We start from the raw sequence: 13,386 nt of genomic DNA on the forward strand, positions 1-13,386 counted from the left end.
TTCTGCAGCAGAACCTACAGCAATAACTGATACTACCACAATAAAGGGGACCACCACAGTTCTTCTTCCTACGACTACAGTACCTGGGAGCACAGCTCTAGCCAGCTCTACTATTCCAGAGACATCCACAGCTGCGCTAGAGACCTCTTCCCCAGCTCAGACTACAGGCATTATTAGTACTACCACAGTAGAGAGTACAACCACGCTTCCTCTTCTAACTAGTTCAGAATCTGAAAGTACAGCGGTAGCCAGCTCTACCTTGGGAGAGACACCCACTTCTACTCTCCACAATACTTCTCCTTCTGAATCAACAGCAATAACTAGTACCACTACAGTTGCCGAGACAACCATACTTTCCCTTCCTACAACTTCAGAACCTCAAAGCACAGCTGGAGCCACATCTCCCACAGCAGAAACATCCATCTCAACTCTGGAGAGGATATCTGCAGTTGAAACAACAGCAAGAACTAGTACTACTGCAATAAAAGGGACAACCGCAGTTTCTGTTGATACCACTACAGTACCTGGGAGCACAGCTATAGCTACCTTTACTGTTGCAGAGACATCCACAGCTGCGCTAGGGACCTCTTCCCCAGGAGAGACTACAGCAATATCTAGTACCCCTACAGCAGAAAAGACAACCATAGTTCCTCCTTCTACCAGCACAATCACTGAGAACCCGACTGTAGCCACGTCTATAATGCCAGAGACATCCACAACTCCTCTAGAGACCACATCCCCAACAGCAAAGACAACAATAACTGGTAGCACGACACTTGAAGAGACAACCATACTTTCCCTTCCTACAACTTCACAAGCTCAAAGCTCAGCAGCAGCCACCTCTAAAATGGGAGAAACATCCAGCCCTCGTCTAGAGACAACTTCTGCAGCAGAACCTACAGCAATAACTGATACTACCACAATAAAGGGGACCACCACAGTACTTCTTCCTACGACTACACTACCTGGGAGCACAGCTCTAGCCAGCTCTACTATTCCAGAGACATCCACAGCTGCGCTAGAGACCTCTTCCCCAGCTCAGACTACAGGCATTATTAGTACTACCACAGTAGAGGGTACAACCACGCTTCCCCTTCTAACTAGTTCAGAATCTGAAAGTACAGCGGTAGCCAGCTCTACCTTGGGAGAGACACCCACTTCTACTCTCCACAATACTTCTCCTTCTGAATCAACAGCAATAACTAGTACCACTACAGTTGCCGAGACAACCATACTTTCCCTTCCTACAACTTCAGAACCTCAAAGCACAGCTGGAGCCACATCTCCCACAGGAGGAACATCCATCTCAACTCTGGAGAGGACTTCTGCAGTTGAAACAACAGCAATAACTAGTACTACTGCAATAAAAGGGACAACCGCAGTTTCTGTTGATACCACTACAGTACCTGGGAGCACAGCTATAGCTACCTCTACTGTTGCAGAGACATCCACAGCTGTGCTAGGGACCTCTTCCCCAGGAGAGACTACAGCAATATCTAGTACCCCTACAGCAGAAAAGACAACCATAGTTCCTCCTTCTACCAGCACAATCACTGAGAACCCGACTGTAGCCACGTCTATAATGCCAGAGACATCCACAACTCCTCTAGAGACCACATCCCCAACAGCAAAGACAACAATAACTGGTAGCACGACACTTGAAGAGACAACCATACTTTCCCTTCCTACAACTTCACAAGCTCAAAGCTCAGCAGCAGCCACCTCTAAAATGGGAGAAACATCCAGCCCTCGTCTAGAGACAACTTCTGCAGCAGAACCTACAGCAATAACTGATACTACCACAATAAAGGGGACCACCACAGTACTTCTTCCTACGACTACACTACCTGGGAGCACAGCTCTAGCCAGCTCTACTATTCCAGAGACATCCACAGCTGCGCTAGAGACCTCTTCCCCAGCTCAGACTACAGGCATTATTAGTACTACCACAGTAGAGGGTACAACCACGCTTCCCCTTCTAACTAGTTCAGAATCTGAAAGTACAGCGGTAGCCAGCTCTACCTTGGGAGAGACACCCACTTCTACTCTCCACAATACTTCTCCTTCTGAATCAACAGCAATAACTAGTACCACTACAGTTGCCGAGACAACCATACTTTCCCTTCCTACAACTTCAGAACCTCAAAGCACAGCTGGAGCCACATCTCCCACAGGAGGAACATCCATCTCAACTCTGGAGAGGACTTCTGCAGTTGAAACAACAGCAATAACTAGTACTACTGCAATAAAAGGGACAACCGCAGTTTCTGTTGATACCACTACAGTACCTGGGAGCACAGCTATAGCTACCTCTACTGTTGCAGAGACATCCACAGCTGCGCTATGGACCTCTTCCCCAGGAGAGACTACAGCAATATCTAGTACCGCTACAGCAGAAAAGACAACCATAGTTCCTCCTTCTACCAGCACAAACACTGAGAACCCGACTGTAGCCCCATCTACAATACCAAAGATAACCACACCTCCTTTAGAGACTACATCTCATAGTGAGACGATGGCAGTTACTGGTACCAGTGCAGTTTCAGCAACAACCATACTCCCTACAACTTCAGAAGCTGAAAGCACAGCTGTAACCACCTCTAGCATAAGATCGACATTCACCTCTCCTCTAGAGACTACTTTTGAAGCTGAAACTAAAATGACCAGTAGCACTAAATTAGAAGAAACAACCACAATTACTTTTCCTACTACTACACTGCATCAGAGCACAGCAGCAGCCACCTCTTTTTTACCACTAACCTCCACTGCTCCTCTAGTGACCGCTTCCCTAACAGAGACTAGAGAAATAACCATTACCACTTCATTCGAGGAGACAACCAAAGTGTCCTTTCCCACTACTTCCCCATTGGAAGCAACCAGCACTTTAGCTACCTTCACACCAACTCCTGTGGCCAGTTCCCCCACTGAGATCACAACTGCGGTCACTGCTATTTTACCATTGACATCCACAGTCCATCTTGAGACAATTTTGCCTTCTGAGAACACAATTCCCAGCACCTCTACAGAAGTTGAGACAACCACACCTGTCCTTCTTGTCAGTTATCCAGCAACGACAACGAGTGGAATCACCTCTTCTTTAGCAGAGACATCCACGGTTGCTCTTCTGGTGACTTCTCCAGCTGAGGGCACAGTGACACTGACTCCATCCACAGCAGCTTCAGAAACATCCACATCTTCTCTGGAAACCAGTTCCCCAGCCGAGATCCCAACTGCTTTGGGCACCACTACAGAACTGGGGACACCCACTGCATCCACTGTCATCACTGTTCTAGCTGAGACTACTAAAACATCACCCACTGCTACAGCAGGAGAGAGAAGCACAATGGCTCCAACCACCACTACCCCTACTGAGACCAGAACAGCTTACACCTCCACTACAGCAGAGGGATCAACCACATCTGCCCTTTTTTCAACTTCCCTCGCTGATACCACAACTTCGCTGGGCATCCCTTTCAAAGGAGAGACAACAGCAGCCATCTCGGTGACAACCACAACGTCGTTTTCACCTACCACAGCTGCACTGACAGGTAAGGGCATTGTTTTCCTCTTGTTTATCCTTTGTAGTTGCAGAATTCTTTTTTCTGTTAAATCCCAGCCCATTTTAAGCAGCAGGTGTCTGGATTGTCATACTTTTGAAGTCTCAGATTAAAAGAAAGTAATTGTTTCTGAGTGTTTATCCTGTTAAAATGGAGGTATTTTGAAGACAGCTAAAGTGAAGGTTTCATGCTACCTAGAGTAGCCAGATATTATTTGGGATATACATAGTGAAATTTAGAATTTCCATAGATATAGGAAACAAGACAGATGTGACCATTAAAAAAAAAAAAGAAATAGAACATATGGGAGTATCTTATTTTAATGAAGGTGTCTGTTCAACTGAACTCTTCTTTCAGGTTGTTAGTTAAGATATTTAACTATGGGATGGGTGGGGGCACAAAGTGATATAAAAAGGGATTGGAATGGCAATTGTCCCATTTTGCTCGGTACATTTTTCCCATTTAGAGTAGCTGCTTGGAAACTTGTATTAAGGACTAAGTTTAAGGCCTTGAGTATGTGCTTAACATTAAGTATATGACTAAGTCCATCCCTTTTCAACAAAGCACCGAACCAAGGGCGTAGTCTTGCTGATGTCAATGGGACTACTCAAGCTTCAAAAGCCACAGTCTGCATGCACAAAAGGAGTTAGGCATGGTGATGCTGAGCATCATAGCACTTAACTTTTAGGCATCTAGAAAGTCACTGCAATTCACAAAGCCTGAGTTAGGTACCTCGGCTGCTATATAATGAATAAAGACAGGTAGATTCCTTAGAATGATATCTACTAGGCTATGGAGTTATTCTCATGTGTTTTTTCTCTCTCTCTCTCTCTCTCTGGCCTAAATAACTGAGAGAGAGAGAGAGAGAGAGAGAAAGAGAGACTGTATGCATATGCAAGTGCATGTGCACGCACGGGAGTGATTCAACAGCCAGGACCGGGAAGACCCTGGATGCAGTCCACAGGCCCAAATGACTCATTAATTATTTATCCAGAGCTCAACAGTATATCTCCTACATCCCAGGTGAGTAACCTAACTGCGTGGCTATAAAGTTATGAGGGAGGACCTCCTTCTCTCTCCCACATCAAGCTGCTTTGTGTGAAACGCACCTGAGGGGCCCAGTCTGGGAGGCATACTCTTACTGTGTCCAGTTCTGGTGTCCACAATTGGAGAAGGATGTTGATAAATTGAAGAGGGTTCAGAGAAGAGCCCAGAGAATGATTAAAACATTAGAAAACATGCAGTGGTGTGACAGACTCAAGGAACTCAATCTATTCAATTTAACAAAGAAAAGATTGTGGTCAAGTCATCCCTCAATCTATAAGGACCTGCTTTGGGAACAAATATTTGACAAAGGGCTCTTTAATCTAGCAGACAAAAGTATCACAAGATCCAGTGACTGAAAGTTGAAGCTAAATAAATTCAGTCAGGAAAATGTGTACATTTTTATGTGAGAATAATTAGCCTTTGGAACAATTTAGCAAGAGTTGTGGTGTATTCAACACCACTGGCAATTTAAAATCAAGGTGATTTAAAAAAAAAAGCTTTGCTCTCATTAAAAAGAAATTAATCTGGGGAAGTTCTATGGCCCACAGGAGGTCAGACTGGATGATCACAGTGGTCCCCTCCAGCCTTGGAGTCTATGAAGCTATGAATCTAGGGGCCTAGAAGAAAGTGCAAATTACAGTTTCAGCCACTGCTAGAATAGTGTATAGGTTCGTTAGTGTAACTGAGAACGAGACCAGAGAGTAGGAAATGGAAAAATTATTCCAGAGTGAACTGTAGAGTGAGTCTCTTATGCGTTCTTCATGTAAGCTGTAAGAAATCTAGATGGAAAAAATTCGCAATTAGAGAGAAAATGTTGCAATATTCAAAGGTAAATCAAATTCTGTGTACGTTGATACTGATGATATATTATCAGTATACATATTCCTTGGATGTGCACTCAATATGTGGTGTAAGAACCGATATAAAATAGTATACTCGAGATGCATTTCTCTACACAGAACATGAAATAACTGAAGTAATGTACCAGAAGACCGTTAACCCGATGGGACAAAATAAAGATAATAATGTCACAACAACACAGACAACTCCTGTGGTTAAAACAACCACCACCACAAGTAGTACATTAGTGAGTACCACCAAAGCAGCAGCTTCTATGATCCCAAACAAAGCTGGGATGACAACAACGTATCTCACAACAGCAGCAGAATCCATCACCACAGCCCCAGTGACCACTTCCACAGCTGAGACTAAAACTGCAGCTATCTCTGTATTAGCAGAAACATCCACTTCTGCTCTTCCAAACTTTTCCTTAGCTGAGACCACAGCACTAACTAGCACTTCTGCATCAAAGCCAACCACAGTCACTTTTCCTGCTAGTTCACCACCTATTAGGACAGTTCCAGCCACCTTTACCATAGAAGAGACATTCACATCTCCTCTAGAAACCACTTCCCCAGCTGACACTCCAGCAGTAGCTGGTAGCACTACAGTAAAGAGGACAACCCCTGTTGCTCTTCCAACCACTTCACTACCTCAGAGGAGATCTGCAGCCACATCTACTATTCCAGAGACCTCCACAGTTTCTCTAGGGACCATTTCTCCAAATGAGACTATTGCAATAATTAGTACGACTATAGTCAAAGAGACAACCTCTGTGGTCCTTCCAACCAATTCACTCTATGAGAGCACAACTGCAGCCACTTCTACCACACCTGTGACCACTACAGCCCCTGTAGAGACCAGTTCCACAGCTGAGACTACAGCAATAACTAGTACCACTACAACTGAAGAGACAACCAGACTTTCTCTTTCTACAACTTCTCAGTTTGAAAGTACAGCTATAGTCACCTCTACCATAGCAGAGACACACACTTCTTCTCTAGACATTACTTCTCCATCTGCAACTACAGTTATAACTAATAGCGGTACAACAGAAGAGACAACCACAGTTCTTCTTCCCACCAGTACGCAACTTAGGACCACAGCTGCTGCCACCGTTATTATTCCAGAGACCTCAGCTGCTGCTCTGGAGACCATTTATCCAGATAAGACTACAGAAGTAACTGGTACCACTGCAGTAGAAGAGAAAACCACAATTACTCTTCCTGCGACTAAATTACCTCAGAGTGCAGAAGCAGCCACCTCTTCTGTACCACAGAGCTCCACAGCTTCTGCACAGACCAGTTCCGCAGCTGAGACAACAACAGCTAATACCAGCACAGCAGAAGAAAGAACCACAGTTCTCCTTACCACCACTTCAGTTCTCAGAAACACAGCTGCAGCCTCGTCTGCTGTTCAAGAGGCCTCCACAGTTACTCGAGAGACCATTTCCCTAGCTGAGACTACAGCAGTAACTAGTACCACTGCACTGGAAGAGACAACCACAGTTGTCCTTTCTACACTTTCCTTAGCTGAGAGCACAACTCTACCCACCTCTGCTATTCCAGAGACCTCCACAGCTCCTATAGAAACCATCTCTTCAGCTGAGACTACAGCAAAAAATAATACTAGTACAACAGAGGGGACAACCACAGTTCCTCTTCCTACCACTTCCTTACCTGAAAGAAAATCTCTAGCTACCTCTACTATTCCAGCGACATCCACATCTTTTCTAGACACCACTTCCCCAACTGAGATTCCAGCATTACCTGGTACCAGTGCAGTACAGGGGACGACCACTGTTGCTCTTCCTCCCATTTCACTATCTCAGAGCACAGTAGCAGCCACCTCTTCTAATCTAGAGATTTCCCAAACTCTTCTGCAGACCATTGCCCCGGCAGAGACTACAGCAATAACAAGGTCCTCTACAGTCAAGGAGAGAACCACCGTTCTCCTTCCGACCGATTTACTTCCAGGGAACACAGCTGCAGCCAATTCTGCTGTTCCAGAGACCTCCACAGCCCCTCCGGGGACCCTCTCTACAGCTGAGACTACAGCAATAATTAGTACCACTACAGCAGAGCAGACAAGCTCATTTCCTGTTCCTACCACTTCAAACCCTGAAAGCACAGTTTCAGTTACATCTACTACTCCAGAGACCACCACAGCTACTCTTAAGACCACTTACCTAGTTGGGACTACAGCAATAACTAGTACCACTACAGAGGAAGAAACAACCACAGTTGGCCTTTCTACATTTTCCTTAGCTGAAAGCACAACACTAGCCACCACTGCTATTCCAGACACCTCCACAACTCCTCTAGAAACCACTTCCCAATTTGAGACAATAGCCAAAACTACTAGAACTACAGAAGAGGGGACCACCACAGTTGTTCTTCCTACCACTTCACTACCTGGGAGTACTGTTGTAGCCAATTCTCCTATTCCAGAGATCTCCACAGCTCCTCTAGAGACTGCTTCCCAAGCTGAGACTACAGCAATAACTAGCATGACTACAGTAGAAAAGACGGCCATGGTTGCCCATCCTACTACCTCATTAACACAGAGTACTGCTGCAGCCACTTCTTCTGTACTAGGAACTTCCACCACTCCACTAGAATCTACTTCCTTACCAGGGACAACAGCAATAACTACTGCCTCCACAATCCAGGAGGCAACCACATTTCTCCTTCCCACAATTTCACAACCTGAAAGCACAGCTGCAGTTACACCAACTATTCCAGAGACCACCACAGCAACTCTCAAGACCACTTCCCTAGCTGAGACTACTGCAATAGCTAGTACCACTACACTGGAGGAAACAACCACAGTTCTCCTTCCCATCACTTCAATTGCTGGGAGCACAGCTGCAGCCACTACTTCTGTTCAAGAGACCACCACAGCTACTCTGAAGACCACTTCCCTAGCTGAGACTACTGCAATAGCTAGTACTACTATACTGGAAGAAAAAAGCACAGTTTTCCTTCCGACCTCTTCACTTCCTGGAAGCACCACTTCTGCTGTTCAAGAGACCTCCACAGCGCCTCCAGGGACCCTCTCCGCAGCTGAGACTACAGCAATAACTAGTACCACTACACAGGAAGAAACAACCACAGTTCTCCTTCCTACAATTTCACAACCTGAAAGCACAGCTGCAGTTACACCAACTATTCCAGAGACCACCACAGCTACTCTCAAGACCACTTCCCTAGCTGAGACTACTGCAATAGCTAGTACCACTACACTGGAGGAAACGACCACAGTTCTCCTTCCCATCACTTCACTTGCTGGGAGCACAGCTGCAGCCACTACTGCTGTTCAAGAGACCTCCACAGCTCCTCTGGAGACCATTTCCGTAGCTGAGTCTTCAGCAATAACTAGTACCACTGAAGTAGAGGGGACAACCACCGTTGCTCTTCCTGCTTCTTTACAACCTGAAAGCACAGTTTCAGTTACATCTACCACCCCAGGGACCACCAACGCTAGTCTGACAACCACTTCTCTAGCTAAGACAACTGCAGCAACTAGTTCCACCTCAGTGGAGGAGACAACCACAGTTTCCCCTCCTACCACTTCACTACCTGAGAGCACAGCTGCAGCTACAACTACTATTTCAGAGACCTCCACAACTCCCTCAGAGACCAACTCCACAGCTGAGATTACAAAAATAATTAGTACCACTAAAGTAGAGGGAACAACTACCGTCGCTCCTTCTGCCACTTTTCAACCTGAAAGCACAGATTCAGTTATATCTACTACTTCAGAGACCTCCACGGCTACTCTGAAGACCACTTCCCTAGCTGAGACTACTGCAATAGCTAGTACTACTATACTGGAAGAAAAAAGCACAGTTTTCCTTCCGACCTCTTCACTTCCTGGAAGCACAGCTGCAGCCACTTCTGCTGTTCAAGAGACCTCCACAGCGCCTCCGGGGACCATCTCCGCAGCTGAGACTACCGCAATAATTAGTACCACTACAGCAGAGGGGACAAGCTCAGTTGCTGTTCCTACCGCTTCTACGCCTGAAAGCACAGTTTCAGTTACATCTACTACTCCAGAGACCACCACGGTTACTCTTAAGACCACTTCCCTAGCTGGGACTACAGCAATAACTAGTACCACTACACAGGAAGGAACAACCACAGTTGGCCTTTCTACCTTTTCCTTAGCTGAAAGCACAACACTAGCCACCACTGCTATTCCAGACACCTCCACAACTCCTCTAGAAACCACTTCCCAATTTGAGACAATAGCCAAAACTACTAGAACTACAGAAGAGGGGACCACCACAGTTGTTCTTCCTACCATTTCACTGTCTGGGAGTACTGTTGTAGCCAATTCTCCTATTCCAGAGATCTCCACATCTCCTCTAGAGACTGCTTCCCAAGCTGAGACTACAGCAATAACTAGCATGACTACAGTAGAAGAGACGGCCATGGTTGCCCGTCCCACTACTTCATTAACACAGAGTACTGCTGCAGCCACTTCTTCTGTACTAGGAACTTCCACCACTCCACTAGAATCTACTTCCTTACCAGGGACAACAGCAATAACTACTGCTTCCACAATCGAGGAGGCAACCACATTTCTCCTTCCTACAATTTCACAACCTGCAGTTACAACCACTATTCCAGAGACCATCACAGCTACTCTGAAGACCACTTCCCTAGCTGAGACTACTGCAATAGCTAGTACCACTACACTGGAAGAAACAACCACAGTTCTCCTTCCGACCGCTTCACTTACTGGGAGCACAGCTGCAGCCACTTCTGCTGTTCAAGAGACCTCCACAGCGCCTCCGGGGACCCTCTCCGCAGCTGAGACTACAGCAATAATTAGTACCACTACAGCAGAGCGGACAAGCTCATTTCCTGTTCCTACCACTTCAAAACCTGAAAGCACAGTTTCAGTTACATCTACTACTCCAGAGACCACCACAGTTACTCTTAAGACCACTTCCCTAGCTGGGACTACAGCAATAACTAGTACCACTGCACAGGAAGAAACAACCACAGTTGGCCTTTCTACCTTTTCCTTAGCTGAAAGCACAACTCTAGCCACCACTGCTATTCCAGAGATCTCCACAGCTTCTCTAGAGACTGCTTCCCAAGCTGAGACTACAGGAATAACTAGCATGACTACAGTAGAAGAGACGGCCATGGTTGCCCGTCCTACTATTTCATTAACACTGAGTACTGCTGCAGCCACTTCTTCTGTACTAGGAACTTCCACCACTCCACTAGAATCTACTTCCTTACCAGGGACAACAGCAATAACTACTGCCTCCACAATCCAGGAGGCAACCACATTTCTCCTTCCTACAATTTCACAACCTGAAAGCACAGCTGCAGTTATACCAACTATTCCAGAGACCACCACAGCTACTCTCAAGACCACTTCCCTAGCTGAGACCACTGCAATAGCTAGTACCACTACACTGGAGGAAACGACCACAGTTCTCCTTCCCATCACTTCAATTGCTGGGAGCACAGCTGCAGCCACTACTGCTGTTCAAGAGACCTCCACAGCTCCTCTGGAGACCATTTCCGTAGCTGAGTCTTCAGCAATAACTAGTACCACTGAAGTAGAGGGGACAACCACCGTTGCTCTTCCTGCTTCTTTACAACCTGAAAGCACAGTTTCAATTACATCTACTACTCCAGGGACCACCACAGTTACTCTTAAGACCACTTCCCTAGCTGGGACTACAGCAATAACTAGTACCACTACACAGGAAGAAACAACCACAATTGCTCTTTCTACACTTTCCTTAGCTCAGAGTACAACTCTAGCAACCTCTGTTATTCCAGAGACCTCCACAGCTTCCATAGAAACCACTTCCCTAGCTGAGACTGTAGCCATAACTTCAAGTGCTATAGAGGAGGCGACCACCACAGTTGTTCTTCCTACCTCTTCACATGCTGGGAGCACAGCTGCAGACAATTCTCCTATTCCAGAGACCTCCACAACTCGTCCAGAGATCACCTCCACAGCTACCGCAATAACTAGTACCACTGAAGTAGAGGGGACAACTACCGTTGCTCTTCCTGCTACTTTACAACCTGAAAGCACAGTTTCAGTTACATCTACTACTCCAGAGACCAGCAACGTTAGTCTGACAACCACTTCTCTAGCTGAGACTACTGCAGCAACTAGTTCCACCTCAGTGGAGGAGACAACCACATTATCCCCTCCTACCACTTCACTACCTGGGAGCATGGCTGTCGCTACGTCTATTATTCTAGAGAACTTCACAGCTCCTGGAGAGACTACTTTTGAAGCTGAGACTAAAGCAACAACGAATACCTCTAATGTAGAAGGGACTATCACAGTTCCTCTTCCTACCACTTCATTACATAACAGGACAAGTTTAGCGACCTCTACCAGAGCAGAAACATTCACATCTCCTTTGAAGTCCACTTCCTCATCTGAGACTACAGCAATAACTACTGTTACTACAGTGGAGGGGACCACCACAGGGGCCCTTCATACTACTTCCCCAGTGGAAAAAGCCATCACTTTGTCTATCACCACACCAGCCCCTGTGGTCACATCCCCCATTGACATCACAACTGCGGTCACTGCTATTTTACCATTGACATCCACAGTCCATCTTGAGACAATTTTGCCTTCTGAGAACACAGTAATTCCCGGCACCTCTACAGAAGTTGAGACAACCACACCTGTCCTTCTTTTCACTTATCCAGGAGTGACCACAAGTTCGATCACCTCCTCTTTAGCTGAGACATCCACAGTTTCTGTTGTGGTGACTTCTTCAGCTGAGAGCCCAGTGACTCTTACTCCACCCACAGCAGCCCCTGAAATATCCACATCTTCTCTGGAGACCAGTTCCCCAACTGAGATCCCAACTGCTTTGGGCACCACTACAGAACTGGGGACACCCGCAGCATCCACTGTCATCACTGTTCTAGCTGAGACTACTAAAACATCACCCACTGCTACAGCAGCAGAGAGAAGCACACTGGCTCCAGTCAACACTACCCCTACTGAGTCCACAACAGCTTCCACCTCCACTACAACAGAGGGAACAATCACTTCTTCCCTTTTTACAATTTCCCCAGCTGAGTCCACAACCTCTCTGGGCACCCCTATCAAAGGAGAGACAACGGCAGCTGTCTCTGTGACAACCACAACATTGCTTTCAACTACCACAGCTGCATTAACAAGTAAGGGCATTGTTTTCCTCTTGTGTTATCCTTTTAGTCTGAGAATTTTCTTCTCCATAATGCCAGACCCATTTTAACCAGCAGGTGCCCAAGTTGTCATTCTTCTGAAGACTCAAATTAAAAGAAACAATTTCTGAGTGTTTATCGTGTTAGAATGGAGGTATTTTGAGGATAGCAAAAATGAAGGTTTCAGGTTACATAGAGTAGTTGGATATTTTTTGAGAGAGGGGAGGCAAAATGTAGAATTTCCAAGAGTATAGGAAACAAAGGAGATGTGAACATAAAAAAAGAAAAAACAGAACATATAGGAGTGTTTTATTATAACAATGTTGTCTGCTTATAAGAATGTTCTCAATGTTGTCTGCTTGAACCTTTCTTTAAATTATTAGTTAACAAATAAATATGGAAGGGCAAGGGGATACAAATTGATTTAAAAAAAGGGTATCGGAGTGGGAATTCTGTGAATTTTTCTTGGTAGCTTTCTCCAATTTACAACAGCTTCTTGGAAGCTTGAAATGCAAATGTAACATTAAGTATATCACTAAGTCCATCCATTTTTAGCAAAGCAATGAAGCAACTGAGTAGTCTCACTGAAGTTAATGGGACTTAAAAATTAAATGTTAAGACGTTAAACCCTGGTTGCACAAAACGGATTAGGCATTGTGGAACACTGATGCTTTTATAGGTACTTAAAAAAACACGGTGACTCCCAAGACTGAATAACACACCTAGCCTCTTATACAATGAATGAGGAC

The 13,386-nt window shown here is 45.6% G+C and overlaps 1 protein-coding gene across 1 annotated transcript in view; it reads left to right on the top strand.

Moving 5' to 3' along the window:
- MUC16 (mucin 16, cell surface associated) overlaps nt 1–13,386 on the top strand; it is a 75,819-nt gene that overhangs the window by 17,675 nt on the left and 44,758 nt on the right. The window contains exon 9 of the mRNA XM_067562056.1: nt 1,925–2,000. Within this exon, the coding sequence (XP_067418157.1) occupies nt 1,925–2,000 (76 nt within the window). The remainder of the gene's footprint in view (nt 1–1,924; nt 2,001–13,386) is intronic.

The sequence above is a fragment of the Emydura macquarii genome, unplaced genomic scaffold (assembly GCF_026122565.2).
Source record: "Emydura macquarii macquarii isolate MOO-44397 ecotype Brisbane River unplaced genomic scaffold, CSIRO-AGI_Emac_v2 contig_306, whole genome shotgun sequence".
NCBI classification, from domain to species: domain Eukaryota; kingdom Metazoa; phylum Chordata; order Testudines; family Chelidae; genus Emydura; species Emydura macquarii.